Source organism: Dendrobates tinctorius, unplaced genomic scaffold (genome assembly GCF_039654945.1).
Source record: "Dendrobates tinctorius isolate UK_male_01 unplaced genomic scaffold, ASM3965494v1 ptg000192l, whole genome shotgun sequence".
In the NCBI taxonomy this organism is placed as follows: Eukaryota; Metazoa; Chordata; class Amphibia; order Anura; family Dendrobatidae; genus Dendrobates; species Dendrobates tinctorius.
Genome location: NW_027361859.1, coordinates 10,929,864 through 10,950,696, shown reverse-complemented (window position 1 = coordinate 10,950,696; position 20,833 = coordinate 10,929,864). Strand labels below are relative to the sequence as shown.

The following is a 20,833-nucleotide window of genomic DNA, read 5'->3' as shown; positions in this document are numbered from 1 at the left end:
GGGCTCCACAGGATAGGTGATCGCTTAGGTCCGACCATTAGACACTGCACCCATTGGAAGAGTGAGGAAGTTTTATCCCTGATAGGACACTTATCCCCATTTTAAAATGGAGTGGCAGGTGGGATATCTGACCGAAGCTCCATTCATTCTCTTTGGGGCTTTTATAAAAAAACAAGTTCCGCCACTGAGGGATTGAATGGATCAGTGATCAAGTCAGACATGCTACTCCAGTCTAATGGGGATAAAAGCTCCACATTCTGCCGACTGGGTCCACATAGTCCGCCATACAATATTATGGGCAACCACATAGTCCGCCATACAGTATTATGGACACCACATAGTCCGCCATACAGTATTATGGGCACCACATAGTCCGCCATACAGTATTATGGGCACCTCATAGTCCAGTATACAGTATTATGGGCACCACATAGTCCACCATACAGTATTATGGGAAACCACATAGTCTTCCATACAGTATTATGAGCACCCACATAGTCTGTCATTCAGTATTATGTGCAACCACATTGTCGGCCATACAGTATTATGGGCACCTCATAGTCCACCATACAGTATTATGTGCCCCATATAATGATCCTCCATACAGTATTATGGGGCACCTGCTCCTTCATACAGTATTATGGGCCCCCTGCTCCTCCATGCAGCACATTATGGCCCCCCTGCTCCTCATTACAGCACATTATGGCCTCCCTGCTCCTCCATGCAGCACATTATGGCCCCCGTGCTCCTCCATGCAGCATACTATGGCCTCCTCTAATCTGGCACAGCTTCCAGCGAGCATGGTGATGAGAATGATATACTATTAAACTGCATAGGCCACAACCATGGGCCCCCAGAAAGCTATTTTTCCTCTCAGTGGGACCCCATCAGGTAGCCGGCACTTCCAGGGAGGATGGTTACGTAGTATTAACACAGCATAGGGGCGACCACCGTTGCGTGGGGCCCCAGAAACCTATTTTTCCTCTCATTGGGGCCCCATCACCAGGGAGGGTGCAGAGACAGCAGAGCAGCTCACCACAACAGGCTAGCCAGCTCTACACAGGGCAGGCCACAGGGCAGCAGGAGTCAGACAGAGGGAGCCCGGCGGAGAGCACACAATCACACACCACCACAGAGCGGGGCCCGGGGAGGCACTGCAGGACAGTGGTAGTCGGGAGCCGGCAGAGCTGTATGACCGAGGAGGAGGAGGACACTGGACACACTGAGCAAGCCGTAGGGCTGCAGGAGTCAGACAGGGAGCCCGGCAGAGAGCACACAACATTACCACCACCACCACCACACAGCCGGGCCGGCACTCTCCGGCACTGCAGGACAGCGGTAGTCGGGAGCCGGCAGAGCTGCATGACCGAGGAGGAGGACACTGGACGCACTGAGCAGGCCGCAGGGCTGCCTGCAGGAGTCAGACAGGGAGCCCGGCAGAGAGTCCACCTCCACCACCACTGTCCACCACCACCACCACCACACGGCAGAGCAGAGAGAGTCCCCCACCCACCACCACACAGACACAGCCATCAGCCGAGGACATTGGACTAGTCTGTGTCACTGTGTGACTGTCTCCCGAGTCCCGGCCCTAGTGTCCCCTGCTGGACCCTTTCCCCTGCTATTTTATACATTGATCGACTGACTAGTCACTAGTGTGACTCACTCACCGGACCCGCTGACAGGGCTCAGGGATTGCGGCAACACTACAGTCAGACAGACACGAGCGGTAGCAGCAGCACAGGATGAGCACCGACGATGTCCTCTGCTCTGTGTGCTGGCGCTGCTATTAGCCAGGCAGCAGCCAGCTACAGGAGAGGAAAGAAATGCGGGACGGTGACTCACCGGCCGCGCAAACCACTGCAGACAGCAGAAGGACCAGGTCACGTGGCGGTCAGGACCCAGGAGAGTGACTCACCTTCTCGTGACCAGACACAAACAGTGACAGCCAGCCAGGGAGCCGCCACCCGACCGCGCGCAAAACCTAAAAAGTAAACTGCACGCGCGCTCTTACATTTAAAGGGGCAGGATTCAGAAATCTAAAGGGCCCCCCGCGACCCTCGGGGCCCACCGGCACCGGGCATTTACCAGGTAGCCCGCCAGGCCAGACCGATCCTGCCCCTGAGCCTCCCTCCCCTCCGTTATACTTAGTCACCTCTCTCCAGTCTCTGTCTCTTGCAGCCCCCGGCCGGTGCTTGTTCCATCTTCTCAATCCATTCTCATCTCAGCGCTGTTCTACTTCTTCCTGCTTTCAGGGTCCACGTAGTGCCGCTCATTACATATGCGCATATGTAATGAGCCGCTCATTACTTATGTGCATAGGTAATGAGTGGACGCTTAAAGCAGGAAGAACTGCGCTGAGAACTGAAGATGGAATAAGCACGGGGCCCGGGGCTGCCTCCAAGTGCAAGAGACATGCTAGGGGAGGAGTTGTAGTTAATTGCACTACCCGGGTAGCGCCGTTTGGAGCCGGGGACCCGGGCCCCTATATGGGCCGGGCCCCAAAGCAATCGCTTTGGCTGCTACCCCGGTAGTTACGCCACTGGATCCATGGAAGCATTCCAGAGTTATTACCTCATAGAGGGACAGTGGTCAGAATTGTAAACATTGGCCCGGTCATAAACGTGCAAACCACCCTTGGGGGTAAAGGGGTTAACATATTTACATTACAAAAAGAACATATCAATATAACATTAACAAATAAGGAAGTAGGTCTATGGAAGCTGTGCACCAGCTTTTTTGCGCCAACAGCCGCACCTTAGGCCCTCAACCGCCCCACACTGGTTTGAAGACCCACCCAGGGGCGTAACTACCGGGGTAGCAGCCGAAGCGGTTGCTTTGGAGCCCAGCCCATACAGGGGCCCGGGTCCCCGGCTCCGATCGGCGCTACCTGGTAGTGCAAATGGACGGACATACCGCTGCGGCCTGTTCAACCGGTGCCGAGATCCAAGAGGGAATAGCAGGAGCCAGGAGCGGAGCTGCAAGGGTCCGTCCTGCTTCCTGCCCGGAGGCCGCGCTTCCTGTCTGACACAGGAGCGCCGCTGAATGACGTCATCATTCAGCGGCCGCTGCTGTGTAAGCGAGGAAGCGCGGGCGATGCTGCGGACAGGTGAGAGGAGAGAGGTGGTGTATATGTGTGTGTCTGTCTGTGTGTGTGTGTGTATGTGTCTATGTGTGTGTATGTCTGTCTGTCTGTCTGTGTGTGTGTATGTATGTCTGTGTGTGTGTAGGTTAGCCTGGCCCTGGAGGAGATGGGGACATGAGGAGAAGACCGCGATGGGGAGAGAAGGCCATGATGATGCCTGGGGTGATGGGAGAAGGCCATGAGGGGTTAATGGGAGAAGGCCATGAGGGGTTAATGGGAGAAGGCCATGTGGGGTTAATGGGAGAAGGCCAGAGAGGGTAATGGGAGAAGGCCATGAGGGGGTAATGGGAGAAGGCCATGAGGGGGTAATGGGAGAAGGCCATGAGGGGGTAATGGGAGAAGGCAATGATGGGAGTGATGGGGTGATGGAGCAGGCAATGATGGGAGTGATGGGGAGAAGGCAATGATGGGAGTGATGGGGTGATGGAGCAGGCAATGATGGGAGTGATGGGGAGAAGGCAGTGATGGGGTGATGGAGAAGGCAATGATGGGAGTGTTGGGGTGATGGAGCAGGCAATGATGAGAGTGATAGGGTGATGGAGCAGGCAATGATGGGAGTGATGGGGAGAAGGCAGTGATGGGGTGAAGGAGAAGGCAATGATGGGGGTGATGGAGAGGGCAATGGTGGGGTGGTGGGGGAAAAAGAAATGATGATGGGGTGGTGGGGGAGAATGCAATGATGGTGGTGGAGGAGGAGGAAATGATGGAGGTGGTGAAGAGGGCAATGATGGGGTGGGGGAGAGGACAATAATGGGATGCGAGGGGAGGAGGACAATGAGGGGTGTGGAGGATTGCGATTGGAGGAAGGGGGACTTATAATGGCCTTAGGAACAAGGGGAGGTGGAGGAAGACATTCTTATCGCTTTCTATGTCTAACACAGTCCCTTAGTACATAGTGTACTCACTATGTCTAACACAGTCCCTTAGTATATAGTGTACTCACTAATTCTGTATAACACCATCCTTAGTTACATAGTTTCCTCTTTTATTATGTATAACACCATCCCTTATTACGTACCAACCTCTCTAGTTATATATGGTGCCGTCGCTTATTATATAGCTTCCTCTGCTGTTATGTATAGTGCTGTCTCTTACATAGTGTATTCTTGTTATTTACAGTGTCTTCTTTTATTGCATAGTCCTCTCAAGGGCCCCGCCACTCTGTACACAGCGGAATTCAGGCCAGGGTTCGCGGCAGAGGTCAGGTAAGCAGCTCCGCCGCGATCCTAATGTGACTCTAGTATGCATTATCGGGAAGGGGGTGCGTCTTGAAGGGGCCCCGTTTAAAAGTTTGCTATGGGGCCCAATCAGTTCTAGTTACGCCCCTGGACCCACCTGCTTATGCCCTCAACCACACCAGTTCAAGGACCCTACTGAATGGCGCTACCAATTTAATTGTCCCACTGAGACCTCAGGAGAGGGGTAGGTAATAGCCCCACCAAACGGACCCCCTACTCCCCCCTTCTGCTACCATCACCTGGCTCACCACAGACCCGTTTCCCACACAAGATGGTTGCACCTCCACAGAACAACATTAAACAACAATAACTTGACTCTTAAAAGGAGGAGGGGAACTGAAGGTTTTGAAACTGCAACAACAGTTCCACCATGCCACCACCAGTCGCACCGTAACTGGCCCAGGGGGGACCCAGAAGACTGTTGCCCATATCAACAATTGTCACGTTGAGACCTCCCTCAGTACGGATCCGTTTTCAATTTTAAGAACAAACAGCAAAACCATGCCACCCCAATTGCCAAAAACAAATAATTGCTATTAATTCAGTTCAGGGAACACTCAAATAACACATCCTAGATCTAAATGAATAAAATATTCTCATTGAATACTTTGCTCTGTACAAACATGAATCTGCTGTCAATATAATCACACAAAAATAATCAATGGAAATCAAATTTTTGAACCAATGGAGGCCTTGATTTGGAGAGACCCCCAAAATGAAAGTGGAAACAAGTCAAAATGAAAATCAAAACAAGACATAATTATAGTGGAAACAAGTCAAAATGATGCTCAGTAATAATCTTTATTTTTATTTTTATATTGTGTGTGGGCTCCACGTGCCTGTATGACGTCCCTACAATGCCTGGGCATGCCCCTGATGAGGTTGCGGATGTTCTCCTGAGGGTTCTCCTCCCAGACCTGGACTAAAGCATCCGTCAACTCCTGGACAGTCTGTGGTGCAACTTGACGTTGGTGGATGGAGCGAGACATGCTGTCCCAGAAGTGCTCAATCGGATTCAGGTCTGGGGAATGGGCGGGCCAGTCCATAGCTTCAATGCCTTCACCTTGCAGGAACTGCTGACACACTCCAGCCACATGAGGTCTGGCTTTGTCCAGCTTTAGGAGGAACCCACAGCCAACCGCACCAGCATAAGTTCTCACAAGGGGTCTGAGGATCTCATCTCGGTACCTAATGGCAGTCAGGCTACCTCTGGCGAGCACATGGAGGGCTGTGTGACCCTCCAAAGAAGAATCACTGAAGGGATTAACTAGCGGGTCGTTTTGGATGCGGCGATACCAATTTATTAATTAATTATTAATTATTTTTTTTTGCATAAATGTATTTATTGGAATAATGTTTTTTCTTTTTTTGTTCTTTAATTGTTTTTTTTTCTATTTTTACACTTTTTGATAACTTTTTTTTTACATTGTCCCACTATGGGACATCACTGTATAGTGACAGGTCGCTGTTCAGATACTCTGTAATGCTTCTCGACTGCAGAGAATCAGAGCAGCGTCTGACAGGCAGGGAGGAAGCGTCTCAGGTCCTGGTCTTAGGAGGCGCCCACAGCTCACGTTCCCTGAAGGACCCTGCGGCCATCTTGCGGCCGGGGGTCACCATGGACACCATCAGCTCAACGCAATCGCATTGTGTTGTGCTGATGGAAGCACACAGGGAGCCCCTTCCCTGTGCGATGCTCCCCGATGTCACTCTTGACAGTGGCATCAGAGGTGTTAAATGTCCACGATCTGAGCACTGATCGTGGGTGTTGCTGCAGGGTGTCTGCTCTCATATAGAGCTGACACCTGCACCTTATTGCGTCGGCGCTCAGTGTGAGTCCACACGATTGCTGCGCCAGACATATTCTTCTCTTTTCAGAAACGCAGGTCCCACAGAGCAGTATATGTACAATGCATGTCGGGAAGGGGTTAAATGTCGCTTTTTTGCTGTTATTTGGTTCTTGTCTGTGTCTATATTATTGTGCATTTATAATCTGTCTCCTCCTTTTTCTTTACCTCATTTCTGTAAAAAATCCTTAATAAAAACTACTTTAACATAAAAGGTGCCCGCTGTGCGCCAAGGACGTGGCTGAGCTGTGCTGTTTTGGGGCTTTTTTCTCTCGTCTTCTATGTGGAGCCTAATAAAAGCGCAGGTAAAAAACTGCAGAAACTTTATTAAGTGCAGAATCAAAGCTTTTCTGTACTATAAAAAGCGCATTAAAAACACGGCTTCACATCTGCACCAAAAATGCATCAAATAAGGGAGAGAAGATTGTTATTCTGTAGTTTGGTGCGAATCCTGCAGAAAACAAAAAACACAGTATTTCTGCAACGTGTGAACACGGCCGTACAGACACAAAAAAGCCGGATGTCATATAGTGACACTACATTCCCAGGACCCACGCACGGTGGACCAGAGGCCCATGAATCCACCTGCTCATCTCTAGTCCCAACTGTCCCGGATACAGCGGACAGACCCAGATTTGGGTCTACACCCTGCAGTCTCAGGCGCCTGCTGAATTTCCCTCACTACCATCGCCCCTCTGACAACTCCTCCTCCCGGGGGAGAAAGAAGTGGTAAATTGGCATGGAAAAAATTTACCACTTTGCACACTACATGATCTGTGCTTCTTTCTGTTATTCAAAAGTTGTGAGGTGTGCACAGTTACATTGGGTAACACTGGTGGATGTGGACCCACTGCACCACAGGATGGGGTTACCCTGGAGGGGTGTAACTAGGCGTCCACCAGGTCTTTACTAGAGCTACGAGTGGAGAGGATAGGCTTGACAGCCGGTAGACACCAGGTAGTTCCTAGGACTGCAGCAGCTGATAGGGGGGGTCAGAATCACAACTTGCAAGGTACACCAGGCATCACAACCTAGCCACATAAACTAACTAGGAACCAACCTTCTGCAGAGAGTGGTGAGTAGAGCTGCCTAATCTAGGACCTGCCGGCACGGGATATGCTGGGGAACCTAATCTCTGAAGGACACAGCTTGGTTAAATTCCAGTAGAAATTGGCCAATCTCCCCCTAAAAAACAAATAGAAGCAACATACTGAGAAGCCATGTGGCGACCAAAGTGAGTGGGGAGATGCTGAGAGGGCATGTGAGGTACTACCATAACACCTGGTTAGGAGCCCATTCAGATGTTTCCCCCCAGAGCTGAACCCCTCGCTGTGCCTCGGAACAAATCTAATATTATATTCACAACAAGTAGTAAAGAAATCAGTGAAACACATGTGAGATAAAAATGCCCCTTACACCCTTAGATGACTTCCCTGGTGGGTACAGTGTCTGAAATGAGGTCACTTTAGGGGGTTGTATGTTGTTCACACACCGCAGGGACTTTGCAATTGACCCTCACAAGCGAGGACAGCCAAATTAGTGCTCCAAAAGCAAAATAGTGAATCTCCCCATTGGAGCCCGGCCGTGTGCAGTCATTTCTGACCTCAGATTTGGGGAGAAATCTGTGTATAAATTGTGTCTCTATTTTTACTCTGTGAAATTAAAAAAATTGGATCTAAAGTATTTTAGTGGAAAAGTTTTTTCCACAACCCAGAAATATAAAGATCTATGATGTAATGGTGAGAAAAAAATGCCCCCCACATCCCAAGATGGATTCCTTGAGGAATGTAGTTTCTGAAATGGGGTCACTTTGGGGTTGGGGGGGGGGCGCTGTTCTGGCAGCTGCACATTATTCCAGACAAATGTACAATCCAAAAACTAAACAGTGATTCTTCTTTCCAGAGACGCGGAAGCGAGATCTTCTGCCACATTCTGGGGGTCGCCTCATTCTTAAATTGCTTTATAGAATGTGCAGCTTTATAAGATATTCCTGCCCACAGCGCCCCCATCCAGCGAGTTTTTGGGAAAGGTTATAACACCGAAATGTCACGATGTTCAAGTGTTATACACCTCGTAGATGCACGGATCCGTACACCCTGTACACATACACCTTGTACACACACGGCTCCGCAACGTACACCTTGTACACACAAGGCTCTGCTCCGTACGCCTCGCACACATGGCACCGCTCCGTACGCCTCGTACACACAAGGCTCCACACGCCTCACACACGTCTCCGCTCTGTATGCCTCGTACACACACGGCTCCGCTTCGTACACCTCATACACACGCGGCTCCGCTCCATACACCTCGTACACACACGGCTCCGCTCCGTACACCTCGTACACACACGGCTCCGCCCCGTACACCTCGTACACACGCGGCTCCGCCCCGTACACCTCGTACACACACGGCTTCGCTCTGTACATCTCGTACACACGCGGCTCCGCCCCGTACACCTCGTACACACGCGGCTCCTCTCCGTACACCTCGTACACATGCGGCTGCACCCCGTACACCTCGTACACACACGGCTCCGCTGCGTACACCTCATACACGCGTCTCCGCTCCGTACACCTCGCACACACGCGTCTCCGCTCCGTACACCTCGCACACACGCGTCTCCGCTCCGTACACCCCGTACACACGCGGCTCCGCTCCGTACACCCCGTACACACGCGGCTCCGCTCCGTACACCCCGTACACACGCGGCTCCGCTCCGTACACCTCGTACACACGCGGCTCCGCTCCGTACACCCCGTACACACGCGGCTCCGCTCCGTACACCCCGTACACACGCGGCTCCGCTCCGTACACCCTGTACACACGCGGCTCCGCTCCGTACACACTCGGCTCCGCTCCGTACACCCCGTACACACGCGGCTCCGCTCCGTACACCTCGTACACACACGGCTCCGCTCCGTACACCTGGTACACACACGGCCCCGCTCCGTACACCTCGTACACACACGGCTCCGCTCCGTACACCTCGTACACACGCGGCTCTGCTCCGTACACCTCGTACACACACGGCTCCGCTCCGTACATCTCGTACACACACGGCTCCGCTCCGTACACCTCGTACACACACGGCTCTGCTACATCCACCCTGTAAACCCCTCCTGACCCCACACATAAACTTCCCCTCATCCAGCACCATGACACCCAGCACAGCAGAGTCCTGCATACACTGAGGCCCTGATCATGTGACCCCTGACTCCTCCCCTCCTGTGACCTCATCCCAGGTCCTGTGCGCACAGAGCAGCCATATATGTGGAGTGCGGCTCTGCTGGTGGAGGTAGGTGCTGGAGTTGCTCCCTTAAGATCAGGTAATGTTTGGCAGAAGTCATCTGCAGAAAGTACAGTTCCCCCATTAAGCGATTGGATCCCGCAGATTTCTCCAGGTGCGATCTAGAGTCTCGACCGCCTTCTTGTGCTCCATGGTACATTCGTCCCAAACAATTACCTTAGGCTGGTTTCACAGTAGCGTTGAGGATGGCAGCCTTCTTCCTCCTTTTTTTCTCCCTGAAGCTCTGCCTACTTCTGTATGCGTCCTGCTTCGTCTTGCGTACCTATCTTTAACATTGGGTACGCAGGGACATGCGTTGTATGCAGATGCGTGCGTGTGCGGCGTCCGCACGGAATCGCGAAATTTTCTCGTTTCGTGGTGTTTACATATAGAAATCCCATGAGATGATCATTTTTGTCTGATGTCCTATCGAATGCATGAACATAAACAACGCAAACGTATGCAAAAATGCATAAACACATGCACACGCAGCGTTTTTTGGGCATCATGCATTAGATGATGCTGATTAAAAAAAAAAAAAAAGCGCTGCATAAACACGCGTTTTGCATGCGTTTGCGGATGATATGCTGCGCACAGAAACGCTAATGTGAACCTAGCCTTACTGACATGTATGAAAAAAGTGGTTTGGGAGGTAGAGTTAGGGTATGTGCACACATTGCAGATACGTGTTCGGGTTTTTCCGCGCGGATCCTGCAGAATCCACAGGTCAAAATTCCTGCGGTTTTTCTGCAGATTTACTGCGGATTTCGCCGGCGTTTTTACACCTGCAGATTCCTAGAATGGAATAGGTGTAAAAACGCTGCGGAATCCGCAGAAAGAATTGTCATGCTGCCAAAAATAAACCGCTGTGTTTCCGCGCAAATTTTTCTTTAGCATGGGCACAGCGGTTTTTGTTTTCCATAGGATAACATGGTACTGTACATCCCATGACAAACTGCTGCGGATCCGCTCCTGATCTGTAGACGAATACGCAACGTGTGCACATCCCCTTAAAGCTGACTGTCACGGACTCGGCTTCTGCTGAGCCCATCTTCCTTTTTAGAGTGGACCCTCTGGGCCGTGGCACCCACCCACCTAGGGCGAGCTGACCTAGTGAGAACCCACCCCTGTACAGGGAGTGTCAGGCGCAAGACCAAGGGGGTGAGCCACCACGACTGCTGGCACCAGGCGGCCGGCGAACAGGAGACACTATTAAGTGGCTGACAACAGGACGGACAGGATACCAAACATAAAGCGAAGTCACACAGTTTCTTCCTCAAACGTGGATTCACACTTTATTCAGGTGCAAAGCATAACAGGGAATCAGGTGCAGGGCACAAACAGTGAAACACTGCAGGATGCGTGCAAGGGCACACCAAATGTTCCAGGCATAGTACATGCACGAAAACATACCAGGGTCCAGGACAGGATACATGATAGGGATCACACCAGAGTTCCTAGAAGGGATGCATGCTAGGACACGCCAGGATCCAAGAAGGGGTGCGATGGCATCGGACTCCGGACTACTGGCAACGACCAACAGGGTCCAGGCATCAGGCTGCAGACATCAGCTCCGGACATCAGGCCGCAGTCATCTGGTTCCGGACCTCTGGCAACGGTTGGCAGGTTTCGGGAATCCGGCAGGCAAGCCACGGTTCAAGGCAGGGTGCGTGCTTGGAGATACGCCAGGGTTCAAGGTAGGGTGCGTGCTTGGAGACACGCCAAAGCACAAGGTAAGACAGTGCGTGTGTAGAGAAACACCAAGGCACAAGATACTAGACAGAGTCCTGCGCGTGCAAAGGGGCACGCCAGGGTCAGGCGAGGCAGAGTCCTGCGCGTGCAGAGAGGCACGTCCGGGTTCCAGGACGGGGTTAGGGCCTGTGCGTGCAAGAGGGCGCGACAGGGGACATGGCAAAGCCTGCGCGTACTTTTACAGAAGCACGGGGAGGTATGCCATGGGTAGGCGAGGGCCTGCGCGTGCCTTAGAGAGCACGCAGAGCACAGTGCGGAAACAGTGTGAAGTGCAAGGGAGCACAGAGGGCATGGCTGGGGCACTGGCTAGCTGATCAGGCTGCGGCACTGACAGATGGGCAAGACTCCAGCAAACCTGACTGAGGCATGGCAGGCGACACAGCTGTCACTGACAGACGAGCACGGCTGAGGCACAAGCAGGAGGGCACGGCTGAGGCACAAACAGGAGGCTAGGAAGGCCAGGCGCATGCAAAGAGCATACGAAGAAACAGAGCAAGGGAAGCCAAGACACAAGGGAGAGCTTTAGACAGAGTACAGAACCAGGAACGGAAGCATAGGCAGAAACACGGAATCAGGTCAGAGCAAGAACAGAGCTAGCAGCGGAACGTGGGCCGAAGCCCAGAGCCGGGCCAAGGGAGAACCTTGGGACTAGCCTAGAAACGTGCAAGAGAGCATAATAGGAAAGAGTCTAGCAGCGGAGCGTAGGCCGAAGCCCAGAGCCGGGCCAAGGCAGAGCCTTGGGACTAGACATGGAAAAGAGCACGAAAGGAAAGAAAGGAGGGATGGTGCGTGTGCCAGGGAGCACTACAGAGCACCATAGGAGAGAGCGAGGCAGAGCAAGCGAAGACTGAGACCATAGGGAGGAACAAGGCATAGCGAAAACAGGCAAGGCAGAGAATAACAGAAGGACTACAAGTCCAAGCAGGACAAGGACGAACATGGCACAACGGACAAACATAAGACAAGGCACGGGACAAGAGATGGAGTACGAGCACGGAGCATGTGCAGAGATGCACGACAGAGCAGAGTACAAGGGCACAGAATAGAGGGCGCGCCCCACAGACCAAGCAGCCATGCAGGGACAACACTCAGGCCCTGAGCACAGGAAGGGTCGGTCTAATATAGGGCACAGCACCTCCTCTTCCGGGTCAGGACCAGGGGACAACTTCCTAGTTCAGATGCTCCAGGATCACAGAGTGCAGTCACATGATCCGTGTTTCAGACATGACGAGATGATCACAGAACCAGACAGTGCAGGAACCTAAGAAGGACACATGATCAGGGATTCTAGACATGACGAGATGATTGCAGAACCAGACAGTGCAGGATCTTAGGAAACATCACATGATCAAGGTTTCAGACATGACGAGATGATTGCAGAACCAGACAGTGCAGGATCCTAGGAAATGTCACATGATCAGAGTTTCAGACATGACGAGATGATTGCAGAACCAGACAGTGCAGGATCTTAGGAAACGTCACGTGATCAAGGTTTCTAGACATGACGACAAGATCACAGAAGGCAAAGCAGAAACGCAGGCATCTTGCAGCTCAGCAGACATGAGGTGAGTGTGCACACTGCTCTAGGGAACAAGCAGGATAGCAGACATGAGATGCATGTGCACACCGCTCCAGGGTCATGAGGCAAAACAGACATGGCGGACATAACAGACATGGTGAGCATGACACTGACAAATCGACTTTACCATTTGACCACCACATACAATGCGATTTAAAGGGAATCTGTCACCCCTTTTTTGAGATATCATGTAATGATATCATTCAATTGTGTGTCACATAAGGATTCTCTTAGTACTTTTGCTTCCCCCTGACCCCGCACCTTTCATGCATAAATACCTTTTTTATATCTGTTCAGATGTATGTAAACTGCCACGGTCCGGTCCGATGGGCGGGGCTTATTCACCTGCTCCCCCCCTGTCTTGTTCTACGCATTTCTTCTTGTGTAGAGCAAGACAGGGAGGGGGGGAGCAGGTGAATAAGCCCCGCCCATCGGACCGGACCGTGGCAGTTTACATACATCTGAACAGATATAAAAAAGGTATTTATGCATGAAAGGTGCGGGGTCAGGGGGAAGCAAAAGTACTAAGAGAATCCTTATGTGACACACAATTGAATGACATCATTATATGATATCTCAAAAAAGGGGTGACAGATTCCCTTTAAACCTCTTTACGACCAGGGGTATTTTTGATTTTGCATTTTCATTTTTCCCTCCCCTTCTTCCCAGAGCCATAACTTTTTTTATTTTTCCGTCAATATGGCCATGTGAGGGCTTGTTTTTTGTGGGATGAGTTGTAATTTTGAACAACCCATGTCGTGTATTATAAAGTGGGAAAAAAATTCCAAATTGCTATAATTGCAGACCTTAGAGTGACTTTTCAGGGTACCCCACCTTAGTGACTATATGGTTGCTTCCCTTTTAAGAGTGACTCTTTGGGCGTTGTCCTTTGTTGCTATAGAGCCTTAATTCTACAAGCCATATCTTATGAGAGGGGGGGGGAAATTTTGAGCTTTAATGTTCGCAGTATTTTTTAGTCTGGTGTTAAAGACGGGCCGTGAAAAATTTCATTAAAACCAGGTGAAAAATGTGGTTTTGTGTTCCACGGGCTACCACACACAGATTTTCTGATTAAATATATATATATATATATATATATATATATATATATATATATATATATATATATATTCAATTATACGTACACACACAGTGGGTGTAACAAGGAGTGAAAAACTTAAAGGGGCCTGAATACTTTCCGAACCCACTGTGCGTAATATATATATATATATTTCTTATTACGCACAGTGGGTTCAGAAAGAATTCAGTCCCCTTTAAATTTTTCACTCCTTGTTGCACCCACTGTGTGTGTGTATATATATTATATTAGTAAAAAAGAAAATTAAATAGTGTAAAATAATAAATCTCCTTATATGTTTCCCTTATTATCTCCAGTAATTGTATTATTACACAGGATTTTTATGATGTTATATCGGCTCATCTTCTTCTCATTCAGGTCTCTACAATATCGGATCCTCTCAGTGCAGATCTTCCATAAATTTTTTTTTTTCTGAATTACCCATCAAAGATGGATATGGACAGAGGCAAGATGGTGGAGAGGATATTACACCTCACCCTAGAGATCCTTTTCCGGCTTACTGGAGAGGTGAGAGATTCTGATGATGTCACATTACATCATTCTTATCTATGGAAATGACAGATGGACAGAACTGGAGAGGTGAGAACTCTGGAAATGTCTGTAGTGAGATTTATTAATGTGTCTCCATAACCAGGATTACACAGTAGTGAAGAAGATCTCTAGTGAGCGCTGTCAGGACCCTGTGTCTGAGGGATTGGGCAAAGAGGTGTTCCCCATCATGGGATTTCCACCTCTCCCCCTGATATATGAGGACATCAATGACCAGAAGATCCTAGAACTCACCTACAAGATGATTGAGCTGCTGACTGGAGAGGTGACACTGCTGGGAATTCTGGGAGATTATACAGTAACGCTATGAAGGGATCAAGGGGGATGACGGTATCATTGTATGTGTCAGGTTCCTATAAGGTGTCAGGATGTCACCGTCTATTTCTCCATGGAGGAGTGGGAGTATGTAGAAGGACACAAAAATCTGTACGAGGACGTCATGATGGAAGTTCCCCATCCCCTCACATCACCAGGTTAATCGACAGGACTAAATACACACGGCCTATAATTATTTGTATGTAAAGAATGAATTCAGTCCCTGTATGTGTTTCCTCTAGATCTATCCAGTAAGAGAACAACACCAGAGAGATGTCCCCATCCTCTTCTTCCACAGGACTGTAAACAAGAAGATCCTAACGTTCCTCAAGATCATCAGGTAGATGGAGAGGAGGTGACATGAGATCTCCCCTATGATGTGTAGACGGCTGTGAAGGTCTTGTGTTCAGTCTTGTTTTATCCACCAGTATTATATGTTTTATACTTGTGTAATGAGAATGGTGGTGATGGCAGGATTAGAGACAGGAGCAGGTTGTGGGGGACTCAATTATTAGGGGAACAGGTAGGGCAATCTGTCACAAAGACAGGGATCGTCGAACGGTGTGCTGCCTACCTGGCGCTCGAGTCCAACACATCGCTGATCAGGTTGACAGGTTACTGGGAGGGGCTGGTGAGGACCCAGCGGTCATGGTGCACATTGGCACAAATAACAAAGTTAGACGTAGGTGGAAGGTCCTTAAAGATGATTTCATGGAATTAGGCCGCAAGCTTAAAGCAAGGACCTCCAAGGTGGTATTTTCTGAAATACTGCCTGTACCACGTGCCACGCCAGAGAGGCAACGGGAGATTAGGGAGGTTAAGAAGTGGCTCAAGAATTGGTGTAGAAAGGAGGGGTTTGGGTTCCTGGAGAACTGCCGACTTCTCAGTTGGCTACAGGTTCTACGCTAGGGACGGGCTGCACCTCAATGGGGAAGGAGCAGCTGTACTGGGGGAGAAAATGGCTAGAAGGTTGGAGGAGTGTTTAAACTAGGGACGCGGGGGAGGGTATTCATTTTATAGGAGGGGAAGATAGTGCAGATAGAGACCTGGACAGAAATAATGAAATTGGAGGTGACATGGGGGGTGGGGTTAGAACAGTTAATAATTTAAGAAAGAATAGAGGTACAGAGAGATAAATAAAGGGCATGTACACTAATGCCAGAAGCCTCGCCAACAAAATGGAGGAATTAGAATTAATTTTGTTGGAACATAATTATGACATGGTGGGGATATCTGAGACATGGCTGGACGAGAGCCATGACTGGGCGGTTAATTTACAGGGCTATAGTCTGTTCAGAAATGACCGTACAAATAAGCGAGGGGGAGGTGTGTGTGTCTATATGCAAAATCATCCTTAATTAACCCTAGAATGCGTATTGGGGGCCTTTTAGGCCCCATGCTTACTTTTTTGCTATTATCTGCAAAGTTTGAATTTTGAAACTCCAGGTAAAATCCTCAAGTATGTCGTTGTTGGTAACATCCAGTTGTTCATATAATTTTTTTCATAGGCATTTCGGTGTAACAATGCTTTTTTGGTGAAAACCACATCTGTACGGATTGGGGGCCTTTTAGGCCCCCATGTATTTTTTATCATGTTCTCAGTAGTGTATGTGTCTCAAGTTACTTTATTTGTCTCAGTAATGCTGGTGGAGGGGCCAGGGTGTGGATAATGCCATATGAGGATGTCATGTGATTTTTGGAGGGAGAGATAAGGCCATGAAAAATTATAATTAAAATTTTGTTTACTAATCATATTTTATTTAGCAGTTTTAAAATAAACTTGTAAAAGTTATAGAAATGTGTTTTTCCATATGATTTGCATGAGGGCCCATGCTGCGTGATAATATATGTGCATCTAATGAAAATGTAGAGTCCCTGTGGGTGGAGATAAGGGGAGGGGGAAAAAATAATAAATTACTGATAGAGGTTTGGGGGCATGGCCTAGCATCTGATGTGAGCGGACGGCTGCTGGTACTCCTCTGCTGTAACTTACTGGTTATCCTGTTATAAGTCCCTCTGGAGAACCGGCGGCGGTCCGTGCTGGTGGAGGAAGGAAACGGAGACTGGTCCTGACGTGCGGCGCTGCTGGGAGCTGCCACGATGGGTTGGAAAAGGCAGCAGGATGCCAAGTGGGGAGCCAGGCTCAAGATGGCGCCGGCAGCACTGAGGCGAGTGAGAGGGCAGACGCCGCAAATGCCTCCTATGCAAGGAGGTAGCAGCCAGACTGGAGAAATATGCGTGGGTGGAGGGAGCTGAGAAGGAAATGGCCGAGGTGAGAGGGGAGAAACCTGGAGAGTCTGTGAAAGAGAAAGGTGAAGACTCACAAGACGATGTGGTACAGGAGGGGTCAGAGGGGGAGGAATAACGCCAAGAGCAGGAAAGTGTGGAGCAGGAAGCCATTGAGGAGCTTGTAGTAGGGGAGCCCATGCAGCCGGGATATTTATGATCTGATGGAGTTAAAAAAGAGGTGACCAAGATGAAGGCTGCCATGAACAAAGTTGATACTAGAATAGGGGCAGTGGAGGAAAGAGTGAGTGTGCTGGAGGATCAGCTTGCTAAGGTGCAGAAGTCTCACACTCAGTACCTGCAGAAATGTGCTGCCTTGTCTGATAAAAATCATGATTTGGAAAATTGATCTAGGAGGAATAATGTGAGTCTGGTGGGTATCCCTGAAAAGGCTGAAGGGACTGATCCTATGAAGTTTATTGAAGAATGGCTCCAAAATAAAAATCGGTGCTGCAAATTTGACTAGGTTGTTTGTGGTGGAAAGGGCACATCGTGTCCCCATGAGGCCCCTCTCGCCGGGATCTCCCCCTCGTACTATCCTTGCTAAAATCCTGAATTATAGAGACCGAGACATCATATTGAGGAAGGCAAGAGAGGCCAATGATATGTGTATTAATGGCCAAAAGATCTCCATCTACCCTGACTACTCGGCTGGGGTGAAAATCAGAGGATGAGATATGGAGCAGTAAAGCAGAGACTGAGAGACTTGGCATTGAGCTACTCTACACTATACCCAGCAAAGCACAGGGTTGTGGCCCTGGGTGCAGTCCATTTTTTTCTAACATCGGAGGAGGCTACTAAATGGCTGGACTCAAATACTAAGAAGCTTAATGCAGAAAAGGAAAGAGGGAAGTGAGAAGATGGCGAAAGTTGAACGACTACCGTTCTATAGCATTTGCTGGTCCCTGTTTTAATATTTCATACAGATTACGGAGGGACTATTTGTATTTTCTCCCTCACCCATGACAGCACCACGGAGAGAGGGGGTCCGCCCATCAAGGACAGGAACCTACAGACAAAAGAGCGGCACCTTTTCTCCGCCCCCAGTTGGGTTCCTGTCCTTGACGGGTGAACCACGGCAGCAGGAGCTCAGCGCTTACCGGAAGGTGAAGATCCGGGACCGTCCCGTCCGCGGTCAGACAGCGGGGAGGCCCCTGTCGCGGCGGGGTCGGTTGCCGAGGCCGCCACCGCTGCAGCTGAGGGGCTGTCCAGGGTGAGCGGGCGGGGAGGACCGGGACGCCGCTCCGGGAGGAGTAGGGGCCGGGGGACGCCGGTATAGGGGCAGCGCCGGGTACAGAGGTGTACCAAGATGGCGCTGCCCCGGTAGTAGAAGGAGGAACTTCCGGGTCCCCGCGGTCGGCACATGCGCAGTGCGCACTCCCCGGGGGAAGCAGCGGTGCAGGCCGGGAAGACAGGTGACGCCAGGGCGGCTTATTCAAATTTGGAACGCTGAAGCAGCCTCAGGGCTGGAAGCGTTCAGGCGCGATGGATAGCGACCAGCATGAGGAGCTACAGCAGCCTAAGCAGCAGCAGCAACATAGGCAGCATCACCAGCACCGCCAAAAGGATAAAGACGGACGGGGGAGCCGGTCCAGTAGCCACTCCACGCAACATTCAACTGCAAGGAGCAAGTCACCTGCCGTAGATCGCCCAGTGAGGGATTTGGATCCACTTCCAGAACCGGTACCTGCAACCGTGCATGAGGGGTAAGTGGATCTTCGTGAATGTTCCCCATTGTAATAGACTTCTTTCCCTTATCAGGGAAAGAAAGAAAAAACCAAGAACAGGGAATGCCCCACCTGTAGGAAGCCATTACCAACGCCCTGGGAGAAAAAATTGTGTGACTCCTGTATACAGGAGGTCCTCGGCGGTGAAACCCCGGATCATGCCGCAGACCTAAGGGCGGTAATCCGCGCAGAAATTCAGAGTGCCCTTTCATCCAAAAAACGGGAAAGGAAAGGAAGGAAAGGGGACGTGGTAATAGAGTCCCAATCAGAGAGCTTATCGTCAGGGGAAGTCTCCTCCCATACTGTAAATACCGACTCGTCATCCTCCGAAGAGGAGACGGAAGGTCGTCATTGTTTCCCCCTGGACGAAGTGGATGCCTTAGTAAAGGCGGTAAGATCCACTATGGGGATGGAAGACCCCCGGACTGATAGATCAGTCCAGGACATTATGTTCGGGGGACTGGGTCATAAGAAACGGAGGGTATTTCCGTTTAAGAACGTCCAAGGCCTCATAGATAAAGAATGGGAAAAACCGGATAGGAAAAGCTCTACGGTTCCTTCCATCAAAAGAAAGTACCCATTTGATGAGGAGGCATCCACATCGTGGGATAAGGCCCCCAAACTAGACGTGGCGGTAGCCAAAGCTTCGAGAAGGTTTGCTCTCCCCTTTGAAGATATGGGTACCCTGAAAGACCCGTTAGATAAAAAAGCGGATACCCTACTTAAGGGCACCTGGGAATCAGCAGGGGGAAACATCAGGCCGGCGGTAGCGGCAACCTGTACCTCCAGAGCTCTTATGGTATGGATAGACCAATTGGAGAGACAGATAAGGGAAGGGGTTCCCAGAGATAAAATCCTGGAATCCATGCCAATGATAAGAGGGGCGGCAGCCTTCCTGGCCGACTCTTCGGCTGATTCGATAAGATTGTCATCTAAAACGGCAGCCTTGTCGAATGCAGCTAGAAGAGCTTTATGGTTAAAATGTTGGCCTGGGGATCTCCAGACAAAAATGAAGTTATGCGCCATTCCCTGTGAAGGAAAATTCCTCTTCGGGGAAACCTTGGATGACATCCTCGAAAAGGCAGGCGACAAAAAGAAAGGCTTCCCAAACCTAGGACCAGTGAGCGCCACAGGCTTTAAACGGTCCTTTCGGAACAAAAAGTTCTTTCAGAGGAGACCCCCGAGAGACCAAAAATGGGAAGACAGAAGAAGGGACAGGGGGTTCATCTTCGGTAACTCATCCCGGGATAAAAAACCTGCCAAGTGACTGTGGGCCCAGGGTGGGAGGGAGACTAAGTTTTTTCCTCCCAGCCTGGGAGAAAATATCCAACAATCCCTGGCTGATAAATCTTGTAAGATCAGGATTAAGGATAAACTTTTATTCTCTCCCGCCGCAAAAATATATAATTACCCCGATAAGGTCGTCAAAAAACGAACAGGACGCCCTCGAAAAGTGTCATGTCGGACGCTGTTCACACCACAGCATCCGGCAGGCAGAGGTAGTTCCACCTCCAGCCACTATAGCCTCAGTGGCGCCGGCCTGATCTTCAGGCTCTCGGGGGTTAATCCTGCTGGAGACCAGGTTGGATGGTTAGTCACGCCCACGGTCTTTAAATAGTCATGCTGGCCTATGGGCGTCGCTGATTATAGCTTGTGTTTCATACCAAGTGGTTCCGGTCTGGAGTGGAGGTGTTCTAGAGAGAGAGATTCATATCTGGTGTCGTATGATCCGTCGTTATCCTTTCTCCTTCCCATATTTGTGTTTAGTTGTGCCCTGTTCACATTACTGTTTATTCCTGTGTGTGTGCGGCGCAGTGCAGTTTAAGTTCTCCCTGTCTGTCATTATTTGTGTGGGAGCTTTGGTGGTGACTTCTCACTGGGTGGAGGGTGGAGGGTTAAGTGCAGGGCTGAGCAGGAGATAAGGAAAGGTCGGAGGCTCAGGCATTTGCACCTTTAGCAAAAACCCTGGGTTGAGGGTCAGACAGGGTTTCCCCTAGTAAAGGGACA

General features: G+C 50.2%; 1 protein-coding gene across 1 annotated transcript in view; it reads left to right on the top strand.

The window, feature by feature from the left end:
* The first annotated feature begins 14,223 nt into the window (after positions 1–14,223).
* The window catches only part of LOC141055869 (uncharacterized), a 112,320-nt gene continuing 105,710 nt past the window's right edge, over positions 14,224–20,833 (top strand). The window contains 5 exon segments of the mRNA XM_073552586.1: positions 14,224–14,347; positions 14,350–14,456; positions 14,584–14,763; positions 14,848–14,971; positions 15,056–15,153. Of these exon segments, the coding sequence (XP_073408687.1) occupies positions 14,224–14,347; positions 14,350–14,456; positions 14,584–14,763; positions 14,848–14,971; positions 15,056–15,153 (633 nt within the window).